General features: G+C 47.5%; 1 protein-coding gene across 12 annotated transcripts in view; it reads right to left on the minus strand.

Moving 5' to 3' along the window:
- Positions 1–8,295: 8,295 nt before the first annotated feature.
- SGMS1 (sphingomyelin synthase 1) overlaps positions 8,296–23,608 on the minus strand; it is an 89,319-nt gene continuing 74,006 nt past the window's right edge. For all 12 annotated transcript variants that reach the window (XM_071563261.1, XM_071563265.1, XM_071563266.1 and 9 more), the window contains 5 exons: positions 22,211–23,053; positions 16,665–16,782; positions 14,092–14,245; positions 13,322–13,488; positions 8,296–10,826 (listed from right to left, as the gene is read on the minus strand). In XM_071563261.1, the coding sequence (XP_071419362.1) occupies positions 10,647–10,826; positions 13,322–13,488; positions 14,092–14,245; positions 16,665–16,782; positions 22,211–22,833 (1,242 nt within the window). In that variant the 5' untranslated portion in view covers positions 22,834–23,053 and the 3' untranslated portion in view covers positions 8,296–10,646. The remainder of the gene's footprint in view (positions 10,827–13,321; positions 13,489–14,091; positions 14,246–16,664; positions 16,783–22,210; positions 23,054–23,608) is intronic.

The raw sequence follows: 23,608 nt of genomic DNA on the forward strand, positions 1-23,608 counted from the left end.
TGGGCAGGCCCTGGCACAGGTTGGGTAAAGAAGCTGTGGTTGCCCCATCCCTGGGAGTGTCCAAGGCCAGGTTGGACAGGGCTCGGAACAACCTGGGTTGGTGGAAGGTGTCCCTGCCCATAGCAGGGGGTGGAATGAGATGAGCTTTAAGGATCCTTCCTACCCAAACCAATCCATGAATTTATGATGGTTCTATGATTAGAAAGGGAAGAGTGAGACCAAGCCTCTGATTTTCTTGCTGGCAACATTTGCCTGTCATGGGGCTTGGTAAAGCTCCTGCTTTCAGAGTATTCCTCACAGATAATGTGCCCTGGAAACAATGGAGCTGTGGAAAATAACTGCTGAAATGAGCATTTATGGTCTTGGAAATGTGGCAATGAAAAACACCACCAGATAGCCAAGGGGTCACCCAGACTTGATGGGTGACTTTTCTAACCAGCTTCTTTTGCCATGGTGAGCTACAGCAGTTGTGATCAGGGCTGAATTTCACACAGTAAATATTCTAGTGACAAACCCCCTAGTATTACAGGTTCCCTTTCTCCTTTGTATTCTTCAGATGTGACATTGGCAGCTACTCTTGGGTAATCCATATAACAGCGCCAGCCTCAAACACATCAGCATGATACACAGGTACAGTTTTGATTCTCCAACTGATTCAACCCAAATAATACTAAAAGAAACAAATGTTGATCCTATGGAATCCCAGTGGAATCTCATGCAAACTTACCTGAGTTTCCTCACCTGTTCCAGCGGCCAGAGGAATGTGTCCCAGCTCCAGACCTCTACCCAGCTGAAAAGTTTTGCTTGGAAATTGTTGTATAAGCCTGTGAGTCAAGCACTGCACAAGATAAGAAGAAACCAATCAATAATTTCTACCTCATGAGGAGGTGAGAGAATTTTTTTCCCCTGGGTGTGTTTATGTAGAGTTATGGACAGCACCTGCCTCTCTAAAATAACCTTTCCAGGAATGTACTGCTCAGCTCTGGTGCACGAGGAATTCGGGAACAGGACTCTTTTCCTCCTCTTTGCTTCATCACAGCTGGACCAGCCTGCGGACTGATGGCTGCTTCCCAGTCTGGCCATGATCCCTAATCCTCACAGAAGATCAGGCTGCAGGGTTTCCAAGTTCCACTTGAAGAGTTTTAAAACAGGATTGCATTTGAAGCATGAAATACTTTTTAGTGATGCATTTTTATTTATTAAAAACTTTACTTGTTAAAACCCAGCAAATTCCATTTGTTTTCCTTTCAAGTTCCAGATAGATCTGGATAAGTTCATCAGTTGTTAAAGCATGCTTTATCCAAAGGGCTTTGACAGTTTGCTCCTTCCAAAAAATGTGACCTGCTACATACCTCAGATGATGATGGCAGGAGAGAGAAAAGATCCACCCAGCCATTTCCCTTTCTCCTTCCAGGATCTATCATTTTGGTGGAAATTTAAGGCTGGGATCACCTCTGACATTTTCTGTCCCATCTCAGGAGTTTGTGTTTTCCTCTTTCATCCCCTTTCCTTCCACGCACCCCGATCCAAGGGTTAACATTCCAGTTAGTGCTGAGCATGGCCTGTGTCATCACTTCAAGGTCATGTTCAGTGCTGCCCTTTGACTCGGTGAGTTTTGGACTGGCTGGTTGGGAGAAGTAGGATTTACTGATACCTTATCTCCTCCCAGCAGAGCCCAAGGAACCTGCTCACCCCTGTCACCAATGGAGAAACAACCTGCTTTGCCATGTGGGGTGACAGATATCCCTGGGCAGGGCTGTGCTGCTGGGAATGCCTGTGTCACAAAGGCATCCCCAGTCGGGTGCTGGCCTTGGGGCTGACTGAAGAGCCTCATTTGACAAAATCACGGAGCAATTGCTCTGCTGTCACAGGAAAGGTCCTGGGACAGGGATGAGCCAGAAAAAGCTTCTGCATATATCTCCTAGATCATGAGGAATACTGAGGAAATTAAGCAATCGAGGTTTAAGGAATTGGTATAGTGATGGTGTGTCTTCCAGACTCAGCCCATGCAACACGAAGAGCTGAGAACACCTCACTGTCACTCTATAACTGCAGAAGGGACAAACCACCTGGGGGTGGAGGAGGAAAAGAAAGTTTGATGACAGCTCAAAACATACTTTGGGCAACATTTTAAATTGTTTTCCTTTTAAAGAGTGCTACTTGTCATTATGGGGACCCGCAGCTCCCCATCTCCCCCTGGTGATGTGACTGTTCACACACCCCGGATCAGGACTGCAGAAGCAACAAGCTTTTGGGTACAGAAAAGGGACTTTCAGGACTGCAAAGACCTCACCTGAAGGGCTAAGAGCTGATAAATCCCTCTGAACTCCTTCCTCCCTGTGGAAATGCAAACAGGCCCCTGCACAGAAGGTGGGTTACTGAGATGGTGGGCAGATTGAGCCCATGCAGATCATTGCACAGCACCACAACAGGCACCTCAGGACCTCAGAGCCACTGCCAATCTAGTGAGAAACAACAACAAATTGCAAACAGCACGGGATTTCCATTTTCAACCTGAGAAATGTCTGCGGCCACTCAGGATTTATGCATCCACTTAAAGAGTAAGGTAAAGCTGAGAGAAGGGAAAACAGTAAACAGGTTGCCAAATGTGCATTTCCTTATACAGTGAATGTTGTGCTTACAAAGTGTTAAGAAGAGGATTCAAACTACCTCTACATATGATCCTTTAGGCAAAAAAATAAAGAAAATTGGCTTTGACGTGTAAACCCATGAAGCATTTTCTTCCCTTTCTGCTCCCCATTTTTCAGATTCTCATCCCTCCAGAGCAAGACCAGATCATTTCAGAGAAGTGCCCCTTCCCTCCTGCATTCACATTTCACTTTAAACCCAGCATTTCCTGATCTTTTGGAGAGCTCACTTTCTACAAGCCATCAAAGCTGGGACTGGGTGAAACTAAACTATTTCCTTATAAATACACAGGAGACCATGATCTTCTCTGTCAGCCTTCTGAAACAAAACACCCTGCTGATGGGTGAGGAGGATGGAAACCTCCATTCAAGCCTACCTGCCAAACCACAGCCAGGTCCTGAGTGGAAAAGGGGGACAGCCCCCATCTCACCAGGAGCATACAGTCTATACACACCCAGCCCCCACAGACCTCAGAGCCCTCACGGACCCCCCCACCCCACCCCGAGCCCCCACAGCCCTCACGGACCCCAGAGCCCCCACGGACCCCAGAAGCCCCCCAGTTTTCACAGCCCCCGAAATTCTCACAGCCCCATAACTCTCACAGTTTTCACAGCCCCAAATACCACCACAAACCCTGCAATCCTCACAGCCTTCACAGCCCTCAGAGACCCCAGAGCCTTCACAGACCCACAAACCCCACAGCTCTCACAGACCCTATAACCCTCACAAATCTCACAGCTGTTACAGACCCCACAGCTCTCACAGGTTTCACAGATCCCCACAGCCCTCCCAAATCTCACAGCCCTCACAGACCCCTCATAGCCCCCTCACAGACCCCTCACAGAGTCCTCATGGCCCTCACAGACCCTTCACAGGCCACTCACAGCCCCCTCCTGGCCCCCTCCCAGCCTTCACAGACCCCTCAGAGACCCCTCACGTCCCTCAAAAACCCAATAACCCTCACAAATCTCACAGCCCTCACAGACTCGATAACCCTCACAAATCTCACAGCCCTCATAGTAATTTGTTGCAGACCAGGTGCTAGTGAGACTGCACACACTAATATGATGTTCAAGCAATATCTAAAGTTTATTCAAAAATACAGGTATATATCACTTTAAATGACCCCGCCCCAGGTACAGAGGTCTGATTCCATAGGCCGAGGCTGGAAACATGTCCTCTTAAGGTGAAAACGAAACGTGTAGGCTGGTCTTTTGGACCACCTGAATTAGGGGCGGTAACAGTAATTATAAGGCCTCCTACACAATGTTGCTTACTAAATAAAGGCAGACCAAAGTCCTTCTTTACACCATCCCAGGATCCTGATGGCTGGAGATAAAGCTTTTGAGCAGAGCTGTCAGCAAAACCCCTCTGGAGCTTTGGCAGGGACAGCCAAGGTGGGATCAGGCAGCACCTGGTGGCCTTCCCTCCCCACCTTTCTCAAACTCACACACCTGCTCGGGCAGGACCAGGTGGGTCCCTGGGAGGAGGCTGAGCCATGGGCAGGGTGGCCACGCTCGGGCACAGCCCTGGCACACACCGAGCTGCAGCTCAAGGGCTCTCCAGCTGGTTGGCAAACACCTGGCACATGCAACTTTTCCTTCTAGAGCATCTTGTGCCTCCCGTGGACAGCGCAGCAATTCTGCTGTTTCATCGAGGTCTGAACTAGGCTTAAAACTCCTCAGGTATCATGGAAAGCTTGAGTGTGGTGGACAGATGGCCAGTCCAGGCATGTGCTGGTGTGGCTGTGCCTTCAATCGCTCTGTGTAACCTCTGTGCTTCTGGTAAAGTCAAATCTGCCACCGCCAAGCTGGGTGAGCTTCACCCCTCAGGTTCAACAGGAGCTTGTCTGTGGATGTACCTCTTGCCTCCTCACAGGAGGTGCCTGAGCTTGGGCTTGAGCCACACGTGCTTAAAGCCAGTTCTAAATGCATTGCTCAGGCTCAGGACCAGTTCCTGTGGGTACTTGTGAAAACTAAAACTTCACTGGAGAAGCAAAAGGACAACACTGATGCCAAAGGGACAGGAAACCAGAAAAGGAGTCACATAAAAATGCTGTACAACAAAAACCAGCTGCAGTCCCAGCACTGGGCTGTCCGCTCCGGCATCCACAGGCCTCACACCTGTCCTTGCGCTGGTGCTGAACAGCTGGTGAGGAGGGTGAGGGTATTTCCAGAACAGACAACAAAGCTCTGCAGGACGTGGCATTTGGGCACTTGCAGCTGGTGGGGACACAGCCCCGAGTGCTGTGGAAACGCCCCAAGTCCACAGCAGGGCCAAAAGCTGCCCCTGCTAATGGGCTCAGACTTGTCTGTGCTGGAAAACATACCTGGGAACGTGCACAGGAAGTTTAACCTGGGTAGGTTGAATGAAAAGAGAGCAAAACTTGAGTAATTACAGAAGGCCTGCACAGATCACTGGGTAACAGCTGAACTGAAGGGATACCTACCAAATATTATTAAAATGTTGTGCTAGGGTGCCTTGCCTTGCCAGCCTCACCCTTGCATTGCCTTACCTTCCCCTCCCTTGCCTTGCCTGGAAAACCACATCATGGTGACATTTTACTGCTGTCTAATAATTTATGTTCAGGCATGTGAACACTCCAAAAGTCCCCAGATGACATGCCTTAGATTTGTCCAGAGAGTAAATGCAAATGAATTAAAGCTTCACCACAAGTGGAAAATATTTTGCCATCCATCATCTGAAGCAGCAGAAAAAGCCAAACACACATTTTCTGTCTCATACATGACATTACTGATTTCCAAACTGCTGCTCCCCCCCCCAGCCTGGCTGAGGTCTCCCACGAGGTAAAACACAGAATGATGTCATGAAGAGATCCTGTAACTAGGCTCAGGGGGGTCACCCCTTCCATGGGATGAACAGACCTGGAAAAGTCCCAGATTTTCATTTCCCTGAGTAGCAGCACAGACTGGATGATGAGAGCAGCACTGGAGGAAGTATCAAAAGCTCAATCAAAATCACCTGAATGTGGATTTAAATACATATAAATACATATAAAAGTGATCTGACTGCCAGAGGGAATGGGAAAGAATGTTGCAATTGTTCTGTCAAAATGCAGGCAATGTGAGGAAGTACATGGACTAAAAAATAATACAGAATCTCAGAATGGTTTGGGCTGGAAGGGACAGGGACACCTTCCACTATCCCAGGTTGCTCCAAGCCCCATCCAGCTTGCCTTTGAACACCTTCAGGGATGGGGCAGCCACAACCCCTCTGGGCAACCTGTGCCAGGGCCTGCCCACCCTGAGTGAAGATATAATCTAACCCTGCCCTCTGCCAGATTAAAATCAATGCCCCATACACCAGAGTATCTCTCACTGCTGGAAGGTACAGAGCTGCACCCCTGAGCCAAGGGGGAGACCAGTGCAGAGAAATGGGCAATGTCCTGTGCTCCTTGTCCACTCTGCTTTCCTTTAAGTCTATAAAGTATTAAGTGAAATGCAAAAAAATCACCTTAGTGGGAGAGCTGAGGTCTGTTTCCAGGCAGAGGGCAGCAAGTACAAGTCCCTTGTCTGTACTCAGACTTGCAACTCCAGACTCATTGTGCCTGACCCACCCTACCTGGAAGAAGCTGAGATGAAACAAATTTACTCCAAAGGGCTGCTCCAGTAAATTATATGCCAATGTATCTCTCTCCCAGGGAAAATGAAAATCAGTGGTTATGACATCACAATGAAGCGTTTATCCCAGTCCTTCCTGAGCCCTGAGTGGATGTTTATTCAAACAGGCACAGCAGCAGCCCCAGGGACACGACACTTACCTGGGATGTGGAAGAGCCAGGGAAGCATCACTCTGAGGAAGAGCCAAGCAGCAAGTGCAAAGCAAAAGAGCTGTGGCACAAGACAAGGAAAACCTTCCCAAGACCCAAAACCAGCAATGCAGAATTGGGCAGATCCAAGTCAACTCCCACAGCGTTTCTTTGGGAAAAAAAGTCAGAAAATGAACAAGGTCTGTGCCCACCCACGCCTACACACCAGTCAGCAACAAGAGTAACCACCAGGGTTGAGATGCTGCTGCAAAGCATTTGCAGTCAAGTTGTGGGACTACTCCCTGATCCCAAACCTTGTGAGAGGTGCTTCTTTCATCATCATGGTACCACAGAAAATCCTCAGTTGGAAGGGACCCACAAGGACCATCAGAGTCCAACTCCTGGCTCTGCATAGGACAGTCCTAATAATCCCACTACGTGTCCCAGAGTGTTGTCTAAACACTCCTTTATTTAAACAGAGTTGCAGCAGGGACATGCAAAAGGTGTTGTGCTCAAATCCTGGTGCTCACCAGCATTCCCTGAACAACCCACAGTGCACACAGACAGCCAGGGGAAGAAAAGGCATTTAGAGGATGCAAAAAGAAACCATAACTCCTTCTGGCAAATATCGGTGGCCAATACCTGCTGAATTGGATGGGAAAGCTTGCTAAAACAGGAACTTGTGGTGGCTTGTCTTTGGGGCTTTCTTTGGACACTTGAATCCCCTGGGACCAGGAAGAGGATAAGCCAACAGTCAGTGCACTGGCTCCTGAGAAAAGCATGAGGGGGAAAGTTGATTTAGAATTAATTGCTCTTTTCAGAAAAGCAAAGGGATGGTTGTCCTTGCTTGGCCCATGCTCCTCAAAGACCTTCAATCCCTGTATTTTAAGGGCCTTTAAAACCTTTCCCATGTGGCAGAGCTAAAGGCTAAATAGTGATGGATCTCAGCAATATCAAATCCACCCTGCTGGTGGAGAGATCTTGTTTGCTGGGTCTCATTCAGGTCTCTCTCCACCTCGAACTGTCCTTTTCCAACCTTTTCTGGTGGAGAACTCTCTTTCCAGTTTCACCACCAAGCTGAGCTGCGTTTATGCCCAAGCAGCACAAGCTTCTCTACACAAAGCAGATGCAACAATGCACCAGGGCAAGGGGACAATGGTACAGAATAGCCTGAGTTGGAAAGGACCCAGAGGGATCCAGTCCAACCCCTGTCCCTGCACAGACATCCCAACAATCCCACTGTGCCCCTAAGAGTGTTGTCCCAACACTCCTGGACTCTGGCAGCCTCTGGGGTGAAGGGCATTTTCCTGATATCCAAACTAAATTTCCCCTAGTTAACAGAAGGGAAGAGAAAGGGAAGTGTTTCAGCCTCTAAATGGGAAAAGGACTGTCCCTGGAAATTGCCCAAGGATGTCAACCTAGGGATACAAATTCCAAAGGCAAGCATGCTGTTCAAAAAGTGCAGAGGACCACTCTTAGCTACACTGCCCAGAAAGCCGAGGCTGAAGAATCACTGGAGATGTACAACACCTGAGAGCTGTGAGGGAAAGGCAGCTGAAGTGGGAAATTTGGCATCCCCAGCCATGACTGCAATGCTGAACAATGGGTGGCTGCAGCGCCAGTGCCATCACCCATCCAAAAAACCAAGGTGCTGCTGGGAGAAGGACCAGGCAGCACAAGCACCAGAACACAGATGCACAGCAGGTTTATCCCCTATCCATCCCCTGGGTCCCCTGCTCCAGCACAAGGCCACAGTGCTGAGCTCCTGTCCCGGTTTGCCCAGACTCTTTTCCCAAGGCAACACGCTCTACCAAAGCCGCTGTGGGACGGATGGGACCAGGCTGAGCAGGATCCATGCAGTAAGTCAGACACTACAATGCAGAATTCAGCAGATTCCATTTAATGTCATGTGCATATATATCCATACATTTACTTATGTCAATGGGTTTGATGTGCATGATGCCAGGCCTTGAAAAATCAACTCGTTGGTTTACGTCTGGGAGTGCGAATTCTCTCTGAAAAAAAAATCACGTCAGGGTGGGTTTGGGCTTTTTAAAAATTGACTTTTAACCCTAGAGTTGCCAGGATAAAGCTGTGAGTTGAAGACAAAGCACAGAGAGACGAGCTCTAAATTAATTTGCAGCTCTGCAAACGCTGTTGCGAAGGGTTTGGCCATGGAATTCCCTCCCTCCTTCCAAGGGAGACAGAGAACTGATAAGGAACAGGTTGGTCTTGTTTAGCATCCCAAGCAACAGCAGCAAAAGCAACATCCCATCAGCTCCTCAAGGAAGCTTTTGCCAAGGTTGAGGAACAGGGCAGAGAAGTTGAGATAAACCATCCCCCAAAAAAACAAAAGAAGAAAGAAATGACACTTTCACTATCATGGATGCACAGAAATTTGCTCTTTTTTTCTTTTTTTTTGTTTTTTTTTTTTTTTTTGTTTTTTTTGTTTTTTGTTTTTTTCTGGTGTGTAAGAGCCAGGACTCGCTGATCCCAAGGGGGTGGATGTTCACCCTGCCGTGTACTCCATCCCAGAAGTCTGGGGGTAGATTTTTCAAGGCCTGGTGATGGGTCCCAGGAAGGCTCCTCCACCCGCTCCCGGCTCCCGCACGCTTGCAATCGATTGCATAGCATTTAGTTCAGATAAGGCACTGGTTTGCCCAACAGCAATTCCAAATCAATGCAGTTTCCATACAGTCCAAATTGGATGGCCTACAGTGCAATAACATCAACTTAAAGGCAAGGTTTAGGAAGAATAAACCCAGCTTTAAATTTCAACTTAACATTAAAAAGATAAAGGAAACTACATTTTTCAAAAGCCTTTTTATTTTCCTTCACCATTTTTGTTTTACAATACAAATATCACCTTGTGAATACACAAAAAACCTACAGAAGATAACTCTGCTTCACGTAAAATACAGAATGGATATATATATATTTATATATATATTTTTCTCTTCTTCATTCTTTTTTAAAAAAACTATTTTGTTCTGCACATTGGCAAGTTTAGGATAGGATATTTCCCCAAACATACAGTATGTATGGTAGGAGTAAAACTCAGAATTACATGCAGTTTCTGCACAAATATTTTAAAGAAATAGATTATCTTTGTTGTTTTTTCAACAACATTTCAATAGGGGATGGAGAAACCATTCATAGTTCACTCAGTGACCATTTGCAAAACTCTTAAAAAACAGGAATTCATGGCTGTTCTGCTTTTTAAAATCCAAGAATAAAGTGATACTTCTCAGCTTGACCTGCCCACAATGTGTGAGCAAGATCAGACCCTTTTTATTTGGTGGGGTGCTTTTTTCCCTACACATGGCAATTTCAACATTATAAGCAAATTTCCAGTTTAATTTAGCTATAAATGCAAAAATTAGTAATTATATAGTATATATAATTCTGCTTTCATGGAATACTTTATTTTAAATAAAAACATTTAAGACTGCCTACTGACCATACAATCAAGACAAGAAAGGCACTAGAAACATAGACAAATCTCTCTCTCCCAAGAAGCATTTTCTTTAAATTTTAACTCTCTATTCTCTGACATGTAAAAATCTTTTTAAATTTAATTTTTTTCATACACATTTTGAAAAATAAAGTTAGGAAATACTTAGAAAATCACTTTACATTTTTTTTCTTTTTTTTTTTTCCCACTTTTTGACACAGTCAGTCACTGCAGATTCTACAAAATCAGGATTACCAAACCTTTCTATCATCTTATTCGTAGCATCGTGCAACAGGTAGAAAGATTTCTTAATTTCACCCAAGGCAGGTATTTAGAAACCTTCATATAGTCATTTGCTAGAAAATGGCTTACAGCCCAATCTTTGGGGCAAGAGATATGAAAAGTATGTTTTCCCAAGAAAATAATATGCTTTGTTCCCAGACGTGACTGGAAAGACCAGAACTTATGATATAAAAGCTCTCATTTATGTTGTCGCATCATATACAAAGGAACATGGTGATGGGTCAATGTAAATCCCAAATCCATTAACAAGAAATGTATAACAGTGCATGATAAGTCAAATTCTCTTTATTGTTGTTCAACGCAGATCCTTTGGAGAGAAAAAAAGATCACAGTGCTTACCAGGTAACTGAACAGGTCAAGTCAAGGGAGCTGTTAAAAGAAAGGGTTAGGGAGCGGCTGATTTCCTTTATGGCATCTTCTCGCAGGAGGTGTGAGCACTTGGGGCGGGTCCTGGCCCGGCTGCGCGCGCCGTTATGTGTCGCTGGCCAGGCGGCTGTACTTCACCGACCGGCGCCGCGGCAGCGCCGGCCACCGCAAGGGCCAGTGGTAGGAGCGAGGTACAATGCCTTGCACATTCTTCTCAAAGTACTGGAAGGGCTTGTACCACCAGACCCTTGCGAGGAGGTTGGTTTGGGAAGCTTCTTTTAGCACCTGTGCGAGGACAATCAGAGGGAGAGAATTACAGGAGAGTGGGTCACTTGCTCGTGGGACATCACTACTCGACACCGTTCAGCTGGGACATCCTGCTCACTGCTGCTTCCAAAAGCCTCCTGACATCCCGAAACACCTCCCAGACAGATTTGCACGGACAAGGATCAGGAGAAGCCAAGCTACTCCTCCACAGCCTCCCTGCACACACTCAAGTGAGCCCCACCCTTGTTTCCAAGACCTCACTTGTTTGACAGGCCCACAGGAAAAAATATGAACAGCCCAAAGATGATTCTCTCCTCTCCTCCCCTTTGGAAATGAAAAACCCAACTCAAAGCACAGTTGTTACTATGAGCATCTCCAAAATTTCATGCAGGTCAAGAATGGCTTCAGAGCCTACGGAGTGATGAGTGAGGCACACCTCAAAACACCTGGAGGAGGCCAGAAGCCCTGCCCTGCCCTCCACATGCTCCCACACTGCTCCCACCCACCCTTTTCCTTCTCTTTGTCATAAGCAAGCCCCAGATGAGGCACAAGGAGTGGGCTGGCCCTGAGGGAGTTATCCAACCACCCTGCTGCACATTTTCAACACCAGAGCCAGGAATCACTGAACCCGTCCACAGCAAAGTGCAAGCCCAGGGCTTGTACACTGTGCTTTATCTCCATGCCAAGCTCACATGTAAAATAAATTCTTTTAACTGTAAGCTCAGACACAAGGAGCAGCATGAGGAACGGGAGTGGCACACAAAGGTGTGCTCAGGAAAGGATTCAGGGACTGGCATTTCCCAACATCTCAGCAACTTAGGGAAGCAATGCTGAGCCACATTCTGAGTCACATCATGCAGCAGAACAGGTAGATTTCCACACAGTAAGGCAAAGGCCTTGCTGAAGCAAGTTCTCACGAGGACTCAAGGCCATCCTGACTCCAGTACTTCTACACTGGAAGCACAGCCACTCAGCAGCTGTTTTGATAGAGTCCAGGAGCAGATTCGAGGCATGGAAATCCATCTGGTGTTATACAACAGGAATTATGGAGCCTGGGCAGAGATTGCCATTGAACACAGTGGCTCCCAAACTGACTGAACATCAAAGTGCATCTCATTTGCAATCAGGCACTTTGGGATAAAAACACACCACAGGGCCTGACTGTGGTGCACTGCTTCATGCAGCACCAAAACCAGGGGAATGATGAGCTAGTCGCCAGAAGGCCTTCAGGGGGCTGGAATTAGATGAACTTTAAGGCCTCTTCCAAACCCAGGCCATTCTATAACGATTCTATGATATGATCCAAAAATCTGTACTGTCACAATATTAACCCATTTCCCATCATCACAGGTCTTTCTTAAACAGATAACTGGAGGCATGTGCAATAGATAAGCAAAAAATCTTTCACCATGTGGACAGAAAATATTTGGACACCAATATACTTCTAGAGACATGACAGTTTCTCTTAACTTGCTACAGCTGTTATCCATGGGAAAGACTTCTGCATCTTCTCTCACAGAATCAGAATATCCCGAGCTGGAAGGGACCCACAAGGACCATCCAGTCCAACCCCTGGCCCTGCACAGACACCCCAACAATCCCAACCCTGTCCTTCAGAGCAGCATCCAAACCCTCCTGCAGCTCTGGCAGCCTTGGGGCTGTGCCCACTGCCCTGGGGAGCCTGGTCAGTGCCCACCAACCTCTGCGGGAAGGACCTTTCCCTGAGATCCAACCTGACCCTGCCCTGGCACAGCAGGGGAGATGTCCAATTCCTCACAACTGTAAGCTCCTCTCTTACTGCTCCAGTTCACTGGCAGGGAAGGCCAGGATGGAAGGAAATAGTATGAGTTGCCATTTAAACTTCTTCATTCAACCTTTGATGAGTCTTTTACAGCTCCTTTCTGACTGAGTATAGCCACCAAGGGCTGTGTCTCCTCCTAAGCAGCTCCTTGTTCTCAGTATTTCCCTCACCATCCTATTTTTCTTGCTATGGGCCTTCGGACAGGAGCAGCCTGTTCTCTGCTGCACTGCCCTCCAAAAGGAAAGCATTGCCCTTGGCCAGGAGAACTTACCACCACTTGGAAACTCTTCAATAACATTTTTAGTGAGGCCCTCATACTATTCCTGAAGAGACTGGTCATCTAACTAATGCACACAAGCCACAGAATACAAGGAAAATCCAGCTGGCCTTAAAAAACAAACAAAAAAAACCAAGACAAAAACCCTCACCAAGTCTAAATAGTTTGCTCTGCTATCACAAAACTGGCCCAAATTCAGAAGGACTTCAACCACTGAGGCTGCCCAGGGGAAGCAGGGTAGGCCTTTATGTACTTCTGTGCTCAGGACTCAAGAACCACCCAACCAAAGATGCCTTCCTTTCCTGCAAACCCAGTGACAGGGGGAGGAGAGGGACTCACCATAGAACATGGATGAGTCCACTTCTGTGGATATCCACCCACCACCACCCCACTGCAAGTAGAGCCCCATGGACCCAAAGTGTGTGAGGAACTCACTTGCTGGTTGGCCATTGTGTGGTACCACCAGAATAGTCTTGTAGTGATGTAGTAAGCCACCACCACGTCCACAGTGTAGTGGTCATGAGCAAGGAGGATGCAGAACATCCCAACCATGCTGAGTGCCCAGCAAAGCCAGTGATACCACCAGAGTCGCCGTGGGGAATCTGGAAAGAAGCACAAGCAAGCAGTGGTCATTTCAAAGCACAGCATTATCAAAACTAATGGTGTAATTTAGCAGAGGTCACAGACTGCAACCCTGCAGCAAGATTAAGAGCAGGAATGCTGAGATCATAAAGTAAGTCCCATTCTCCTAAGATGTAACTTAAAGTTGTACTTGGGGGTAATGAGATCCTTGGACAACAGACGGTTACAAACTCTTTGAGAAAGATATATACTCTGGTCAGTCAAATGATTCAATTTGTGTTTAGATGAAATACTGGGAAGAAATCCTTCCCTGGGAGGGTGGGCAGAGAAGCTATGGCTGACCCATCCCTGGAAGTGTCCAGGACCAGTTTGGGGCAACCTGGTAGAGTGGAAGGTCCCTGGGCAGGGGAGTGGAACTGGATGAGATTTAAGGTCACTTCCAACCTAAAACATTACAACCCTTTTTTGGTGAAGAAACTTCCCTAATGTCCAGCTGGTGCAACATGAAGCCATTTCCTATCATGCTGGAAAATGCACGTATTTACCGATGAGCAAAACAATAATTCCTCAGTTAGGAAGGAATTATACACCAAGGAATTGCCTGGGCACAGGCAGGAACTCACACTCTCTGATGAACAGGTATGTGAGGGTTAGGATGACAGTGTGGCCGCTGTACAGGTAGTCACCGCACATGTTGTGGGATCCTGTGATGGACAATCCTCCTCCGGCAATCAACTTCATTATCCTTCGCAGATGAGATTCCCAGTCTCCAAAGAGCTGGTGGAAGAGAACACAACAGCACAGTAAAATATCAGCTTTAACCTTTCAGAGTTTAAAGCAATGATTTTAGACAGCAACTCTGCCTTTTGGTTCTTCTCTGGTTTTGTTTTGATTCAGAAGATCGATCAGCAAGTAATTCCCAAAACCTGGCAGCACATTTCTAGGGGGAAAAAGACATGAGCTTATTGATGCTTTGGACCTATTACAGCTGGTGCTCATCTGAGGTTTTCCTTCTGTTCAAGAGGCGATACACTCTAAAATAAACTAATTTAATTAATCTTGTTGGTAATAGCACAGGCCCTACTGATGATAATCCAAGAGAAACCAGGATGAATGTACATCCAGCTGCTAAAACCAAGATATGTTGAAAAGAAGAGGATCTCACTCCAAATCATAAGTGCACCAGGAAAAGTCTTCAAAATTCTCCCCTTCCACTTGCCAGTCCAACACAAACACCTGTGGTGTTTGTCAGAGCACAGTGCTGAACTTCTGTGCCAGCTTTCAGAAATGGGAACTATTAATTTCTGACAGATTCCAGCAGGTTCTTTGCAGGAACTAAACATTTCCTGCTAACTGTTCCTTACAAACATTACAATGCTCCCCAAAGTCCACTCTTCACAATCATATATAACTCAATAAGGTGTTGAGAGGTTATTCTTTCCCCACCAGTATATTTATATAGAAAACCCAGCCAGTCCTTAGTCTTATCAGGGCAATAGAGGAGCACAACACAAGATTGTCTCTATTTGAGTAATGAGAAGGATTGGTCAATGCTGTAAATTCCCACAAGTGGCAGATTTATTCACTTCAGCCCATAAATACCTGTGTTCTTTCTTTTCTAATTTCATAACAGTTGACTGATCAAATACAGTGTTGACTCCTCTCCCACTCACTTCTCTTTCCAAAAGCTCAGGGCCCCTCCAAAAGCCACACGTGGCTTGGCAATCGTTCTGCCTTGGCAAAGTACTGGTGTTGGTATGTTCATAGGCTTCATTTCCCCAGGAACCAAAGCACTTGGACTTTGTTTGTCTGTGCCAATCCTCACCAGAACAACAACAGCACATACACCAGGTCCAAGCAGCACTTCACTACCTGGCCATCAGTGATTTCAGACCTGTCACCTGATTTATGGCTGTGCACACAAAGATACTTTATGGAAATTACTTTTTTACCCCCTTTCTCCTGGTTCAATCAACTCCTAGCACAATCAGCCCTGGGAACTGCAGTAAGGACCACACTTCCAGCAATCCGTGGGTGATGTGAGATGGATGCAACACCATCTCCACCCCAAGCACATGAATTATCCTTCCAGGCTGACCAGAAGGCCCTTGGTCCAAGCACCTCTGTCCCAGTAGCCTGGTTTCATCCATGGCTTTCACAACAAACCTGCACTGGGGAGGAGGTGACAAGCCCTTGTGCTGCCACAATTGCAGAAATATATGCAAGAGACAGAGTTCCAGCCTTAGAAAAGTTTCTTTGGTCATTTTCAAACACGAATCATATTTGGATTTGACACACTGAGATGGTTAGAAATATATGTGTGACACATGGCACCTCCACAGGCTGCACATCCTCAGCTGCTCTGGTGGAGACAGAAAATTGCTGACCATGCAAATTTAGTTGAAAAATGCCACAGAAATTGTGTAAATCTGCATTTTGAAAGGGTGGGAATGCCTGCACTGCCCCAAAGCACCTGCCAACACCTCTGCTGAGAGGCAGGCTGCTGATCTGCAGAAGGATGTCCATGTCATGCCAAACCAGTGTTCTCAAATTAGAATCACAGAATACAGAGTGGTTTGGGTCGGAAGGGACCTGAAAGCCCATCCTGTGGGCAGGGACACCTCCCACTAGCCCAAGTTGCTCCAAGCCCTGTCCAGCCTGGCCTTGGACACTTCCAGGGATGGGGAAGCCACAGCTGCTCTGGGCACCCTGTGCCAGGGACTCAGCACTCTCCCAGGCAAGGAGTCCTTCCTAACATCCCATCTAAACCTACTTTCTGTCAGTTTGAAGCCATTCCTCCTGTCCTGTCACTCTGATGCACAGCCCCTCTCCTGCTTCCCTGTAACCCCTTCAGACCCTGGAAGGTGCTAAGAGGTCTCCACACAACCTTCTCCTCTCCAGGCTGAACACTCCCAGCTCTCCCAGCCTGTCCCCATAGGGAGATGCTCCAGTCCCCTCAGCAACTTAGTGGCCTCCTCTGGACTTGCTCCAGCAGCTCCATGAACTTCTGATGTTGGGGGCACCAGAACTTCGCAGTGACCCAGGTGGGGCCTCAGCAGAGCACGGCAGAGGAGCAGAATCCTTAGTAACCACCAGTAACAATTCTTGATAAAGTGTTGCTCATAGGTTTGGGAACAGCAGGACAACGGGAAAATATGCAGATTAAATTATGGAAAGGCAGCCAGACGCAGTTTACCTTTGGAGAACACTTGAAATGCATTCCAGGTACTGGGAGTGTGGTCACATACATCGTAATACACCTGTACAGGTATAGTGTGCCAACTATACAGAAAAATCTCCTGCTAATTATAGACCTAGGAGGGAAAACATGAGAGAAAAACAAGGAGGTCACTTAAGGCAAACAAAATACACCAGGGTAAATAAAACAAACTTACAACTGCTTTCTTCTGGAGCTTTTGAAACTCGCAACAGTGTTGGCCGACACCTGAGAATACCGAACACTTCACAAATATTCCCAGGCTTTTCAGGTCAGAGACACATGAGCAACTCAACTAACTTTACCCATGGAGATGATTACAGGAAATCTAAGGATTAGAACACAAAGTCCTGTGCAGACTGGGCGTTGAAGACATTGAAAGGGATTTCATGCCCCACACCCCTCCACTAGCTGCGGGTTGTCACTTATTTCCTAATCAAGGCAGGGATAAAGTTACAGTATTTTCATTCTAAGATTAAAAGAAGGAAGTTTATTTCAGCTGAAACACATATTTAGTAATTACAAAGGATGAGAAGACAGAGCTCGGATAACCCAAAAGAGAGAGAACACATCTTGCCTGAGCAGCATTATAAAGGCAGCAATTCACACCAGTAAGGAAACCTCTGAAACAACTGCAGAGCTGCTCTGGCCACCACATAGGGTGTCTGTGTCTGCAGGGGCAGCCGCTCTCCAGACAAGTGTTACCACTGAGGTTGCCAGTGAGCCACTGGTGGATGCAGAGGGGGCAGATGCAGCTTTGGGGCACAGGGAGGTGGTTCTGCAAAACCAGTATGAGCACAGGGGGGAAACGGGGGCAGGAGGGACAGCGAGCCCCAAAACTAGTCTCTTGGGTTTCACCACAGGCTAATAGCTAAGAACACACTCAGGGAAGAGCTACAACAACTAAACTGCTTCTGGCACATCCACCAGGACACTAGCAACCTTTAGAGAAACCCTACAGAGACATCCCTGCCAGGGTTGCAAAATCAAGGGCAAATCCAATTACAGCAATTAAACACCCTTTGTGTTCTACTGGCTACAGACCATGTTGGATTTGGTAGATTTGAAATAGTTATTTGCAGTTATGATCAGTTCACGTTACAAATTTTGGCATTCACAGAATCCCAGACTGGTTTGGGTTGGAAGGGACCTTAAAGCCCATCCAGTGCCACGGGCAGGGACACTTCCCACCAGCCCAAGTTGCTCCAAGCTCTGTCCGACCTGGCCTTGGACACTCCCAGGGATGGGGCAGCCACAGCTTCTCTGCCCAACCTGTGCCAGGGCCTGCCCACCCTCCCAGGGAAGGATTCCTTCCCAATATCCCATCTATCCCTACCCTCTGGCAGTGGGAAGCCATTCCCCCTTGTAAATAGTCTCTATCTTTCTTGTAGGTTCCCTTCAGGTATTGGAATTAATTTGTTGCTTTCTTGTTTGCTTTTTAAAAAATAATATTCCTATATCTGAGCTCTTTTGAAACTCAAAATTGGCCATCTTTTTAATTTTTAATAGCTTTTGGCAGAGTTATTAAACTGGAGTGCTCCACTCTCAGAGGAGGATGACTTTGCAGTGCCAGATTAATAACAACTTGAGTGCTTTGATTTATTAGAAAAACATCAACTCTTACAGGGTAAACACATTTTGTACTGGAGTGCTCACTGCTGTAACACAGTATTCCAGATTTTTTTTCCCCTCCTCTGATGTAAACATGGACAAAGCTGGGAGTTAAAAATTATATTTGCTAATGTAGCTCCACATACTGAAATTTAAGCGTGAAAGGCACCAAGCCAGTGGGATAGGGGTTTTCCTCTGCAGAACTCTTCTCCCAGAAGGGTGATCTAGTGAAGGTCTCACACTTGCCCCTGGTTTCTACAACCTGCTTTTTCTTTATAACCTGGCCTAAAGGCAAATAGGGGAGTTGGGAATTAAAGACTATTTTGAGAGACTAAAGAAGTGGCAGCATTTTATCAAGGACTGAACTTCTCTTTTTAATTTAAATTATCCACAAACCCACTGGATTTGGCATAATTTAGCTTGGGGAAGTGTGAGAGTGCTCTGTACTGTAATATAAAAAAACTAAATGTGAAAAGCCTCATATTTCCCCTTCTCCAGAGGATTTGGAGCATGTGCGAGTCAGAGCCAGCTGGAAGTACAACCTCTACACTCATTCTTGGCCCAGACAACTCTATTCCAACCCTCCAGACATCACCAGTGAGCACGTAGACTTTTCAGTCCCCTGAGCGAATCAGATGTCAGGCCTGGCCAAACCCCAGCATTGTACTTCTCCCAAAATATCTGGGAATGCTTCCCAGAGAAGCCAACTGTGCCTCAGCAGCCAGCCTGGGCTCCTCGAGCTCCCTGTGGTGTCTGTGCTAACAGGCTTGGGCAGCACAGAGGCCCCAGTCCAGACCTGCACAGCCATCCTGCTCTCTGTGAGAGACCAGCCCACGGACACTCTCAGAATCAAGGAATCACAGAATGGTTTGAATGGGAAGGAACCTTAAAGACCATTTTGTTCCACCCCCTGCCATGGGCAGGGACACCTCCCACCACCAGCCCAGGTGGCTCCAAGCCCTGTCCAGCCTGGCCTGGGACACTCCCAGGGATGGGGCAGCCACAGCTTCTTTGGGCAAGCTGTGCTTGTAACAGGGGCCATGGGAACCCCTGATTAGCTGGACAACCCCCCCCGCAACACCCTCCACCTTGGTCCCAGACCTGCCGTCCCACAAAGGATGTGTGGGTTGTATCTGTCAAGAAAATAAAATGCTTGGCCTGAACCAGGAGCACCTGAGTGACCAGTACCATGAATGACACATCTGTCATCCCTCACAGCTTGGGCGAACAACAGGCTCAGCTTAGATGAAATCAATGACAGCAAATAATGGATCTGGTAGAATAACAAAGGGAATTTCACTGCTTGGCAAAGGAAAGCTGCCTCCCTCGGTTCGACCCAGCAACTGGCTGCAGTTCAGCTCACAGGTTACAACGCTGCTGCCTCACTAGTGCCATGAGCTTGCACCAGGAGACACCCACCAGTGGTGTCTCTGTCACCCCAGTAGGTGAGGAGCCAGGTCCCATGCTGACCAGTAGTCAGGGCTGCACATCTGACTTTGCATCAGAGGGTAGCAAAGGTTAACTCTGACACCATCAGCGGTCAGACAAGTGAGGAAGGCCCATCTGGCTAATGCCCTCCTTTTGTGCTTGAATTAAGTTTCAGAGGGAAGTGATAGCCAACACCACAAGTGATTCAGCTCTTTTTGTAGCACTGAATCACCACCCACGTGGTGGTTCACCACCCAAAGCCACAAGAATGAGGTCCTCCAGATAAAACCACCTCACTGGGCTCCTGTTCCCCAGACACCTCTCCTGTTCTTCCCTTCGTGCTGCTTGGCCACAGCTCAGGCCTCTCAGACTTCAGTATCTCTGCTCATGGATAGAAGACTTTTGGTGTCATTATGCATCAAGAATGTCACACAGCATTCTGTGACCATCCCCACACACTGACCAGTGCTGATACTGCCACTGGAAAGCTGTGACTCCCTGACATCTTCCCCTACACCAGAAAAGACCCTTCTAAGGGGGGCTTCCCATAGCAGGAGGTTGGAATGGGATGATCCTTAAGGTCCCTTCCAACCCAAACCACTCTGTGATTCTATAAAACAAGAAACACATCAAAGCAAGTAGGGACAGGGTAGGGGCAAACCCTCACTTCTGTCAGTGATACCAACATATGTACTTTACCATCAAGTCCAGCCATCTCACTACTTCAAAACCTCCATGCACCTCAGGAATTCTGCTGTTCCTCACCCAAAGGTTCTGCTCAGCTCCATCACAGGGGTCTGATCTCTTGTATCACCCCATAAACCAAACACTTCATTCTTGAGGGCAATCCCACATCACCTTCTCTAGGTGTTTCCCCTTAGGTTTGAGCATTTATGCTCAGAGACCCCAAGGAAGTTAGTGGTCCCCCACATTCACCACAGGCAGCTGGAGCAGCAGGGAGAGGAGCTGAGGTGCAGCTAGGAGACCTGCACCTCCCTCCCTAAGAGAGACACTGCAGCTAAAACCTCCCTTAAGGAACTCTGTACAAGTGCACAACAGTTGAAACATTTACCTGATAAATTAAGGATGAATAAACTATCATCTCACTCTCGTGGTTTAATCTGTCACATTCCCACAGGAACCCACAGCATCATCCTGTCCCAGGTTAAACATTCCCTCTTTTTAAACCACTTGCCCCTCATTAAGTGGGTGAAGCACCTGCTTATATTTAAGTTTTAATGTTCTTCTCCATGACAAGGACAAGTGATTCACTAGCCACTATTCTTACTTCTTTTATAAAGGGAAATCTTTAATTGTAAGACCACTACTGAGCCCTATGAGCCAAAGGATCTTGTATTTTGTGGTGGGGGGGCTCAAATGGTCCTTCCTCCATTTTCTATGTAGGAATCACCAAAAAGAGTCAGTGAACAGGTGAAGAATGAGATGTCTGAGCAAAGGAGAAGAGGAGCCCCTCTGGGCAGCTGTAGGGCTGTCAAAAAGGAAGGTGTTGTGCTACCTCTTATTGCTAAAACCGCTGGACTTTGAACACTTCACTGGGTTCACATCAGACCCTCGAGCTCAGGCAGCCCAAGGTGTGCACTTAAAGCTCTATAAATAGCTTGCATTAAACACCTCTGAGGAGAGAGAGTGGCAGGTTCATTCCACTGGCAGGCAAGTTCACTCTTGCAGCTGGGACCAGCAGGAGCAAGAGGCAGACAACCACTGAGACCTTGCAAACTCATGGCAGATCTAGGTTTTTGCTTATTTTATGATTAGCTTTTGACATCCTTTGTGTTTGACATCATCTGCCCCACATAACGGCAAGCAGAAAATGTCCTTCAAAGCTTTTTTCACACAGCAATATTGAGGTGTACAGACCAATCCCCTGCCTGCTGGGTTTGGGCAGGAGTAGCAGAACTTTAGGGTAGGGGTTTACATCAGGCTAAGCACAGAGACACTAAATCAAAGAACATACAGAATTGGAAGGGATCCATAATACAATCAAGTCCAACTCCTGACCCTGCACAGACACATCAACAATCCCACCCCGTTCTTGAGAGGATCATCCAAACCCTCCTGGAGCTCTGGCAGCCTTGGGGCTGTGCCCACTGCCCTGGGGAGCCTGGTCAGTGCCCACCACCCTCTGGGGGAAGAGCCTTTCCCTGAGATCCAACCTAACCCTAACACAGCTTCATGCCATTTCCTTGGATCCTGCTGCCCTCCAAACAGAACAATCAATTGAGTTCAAAGCATCATTTCACCCAATTCCTGGCCTTCTCACACCTAAAAAGTCCTCGAGCTTATTGTGCAGGCAAACATGACCAGTTTCGTTTCTTAGGGAACAGCTGAACTTCAGCTTACACCACATGGGGCTTCAGAAATGAACAATCAGAAGATCCCAAAAGGTTCATTTCATTTGGATGCAAACTAGTCTCTGCCCTCCAAAAGCTGTCAGAAGCACTCAGTTTTCAAAAGGTTTCACTTACTTGTATTTTAAGAGCAGCCACTGAACAAACCACAGTCCTACAAGGATCATGCCGTTGATTTCGCAAATAGAAAAAGCCCATTGCACCCGATCAAAGCGATCAAAAAATGCATCAGGGAGGGGAGGCTGCACCTCCTTGGGAGGCACTCGTTCATGAACCACTGAGATAGTCACCGTGGTGAAGACAAAACAAGAAAGTGCATAAATAAAAGCCAGGAAAGTCTTGCCCCACTCCATAGGGTACTGTGAGCGCTCTGGCTCTGGCATGGGGATCTTTATCATCTCCTTCTTGAACCCGTTTGGCATCCCATTGAGCTTGGCTTTGCTGCCAAAGCCATTCTCGCGTGTGGCACCGCTCACGCCAACACGGATGTGCCCGTTGACGTGCCCGTTCTTGTGAGCCTCCATGTGGTGAGCCATTTTTAGAGTCTCAATCATGTGCAAGAGCCGCTGTCCGCTGTCGGCAGACACCCGGGACAGAGGCGTCCTCTTGAAGTCCTCCTGCGTCAGGTTGATGAGGTCCCGCCCGGTGAAGCCCCTCAGGGGCTCGCAGTACTCGGGCACGGCATTCTCTGTCAGCCAGCTGGTCACCTCCTCGGACGACCACAGCACCACCTCTTTCATCGTGCCAGGCAGCCGGGCCACGGCCTGGCATGGGCTTTAAACTGGGCAGCGCTCACCGCGGCCCCAGCGCGGGGGGAAGCTCCTCCTGGGCTTCATCCTATCCAGGAAGCGGTTTGGGCAGGGGCAGGGGCAGGAGCCACGTCCACCCGGCCAGCGGGAGCATCCGCACGACACAGCACAGGGGATGCCTCACTTCATATTCGTGCTGGCATTCTTCTTCCTGCGGGAGAGACACCCAAAACCACTCGTTAGGACAGCACCTGCTTTGCAGTTCATGGACAGAGACATAATTCCTATAGAAGAACACCGAGATTGTACACGGACCAAGTGACTGGGGCTCCAGGCTCATACACACAGCCCTGTCCTGCCCTTGCTGCTGATTTCTCAGGATCTATAATGCCACTCTGCAGCTGTGGGAAGACTCCTGCTCTATATTTGTTGAATTTTCTATCACTATGCAGCTCTGGTCCACAATCAGCATCCAAACTCTTCTAGCAATCCTCATGCTCATGGGATTTAAGGATCGACAGAGGGAATGTTTGGCATTACTCATGTCAGAAGCCTTTTCTCCCCCTTACAGGCTGGTACATTTACGCAATGTGTCGCCCCTAGTGAGTGAATGAGAAGCCTGATTTTTGCTCTGCAAGGCAAAAAACAGAGAATCCCAGAATGGTTTTAGTTGGAAAGGACCTCAAAGCCCACCCAGTACCACCCCTGCCATGGGCAGGGACACCTCCCACCAGCCCAGGGTGCTCCAAGCCCTGTCCAACCCGGT

This window comes from Pithys albifrons, chromosome 9 (genome assembly GCF_047495875.1).
Source record: "Pithys albifrons albifrons isolate INPA30051 chromosome 9, PitAlb_v1, whole genome shotgun sequence".
Lineage (NCBI taxonomy): Eukaryota > Metazoa > Chordata > Aves > Passeriformes > Thamnophilidae > Pithys > Pithys albifrons.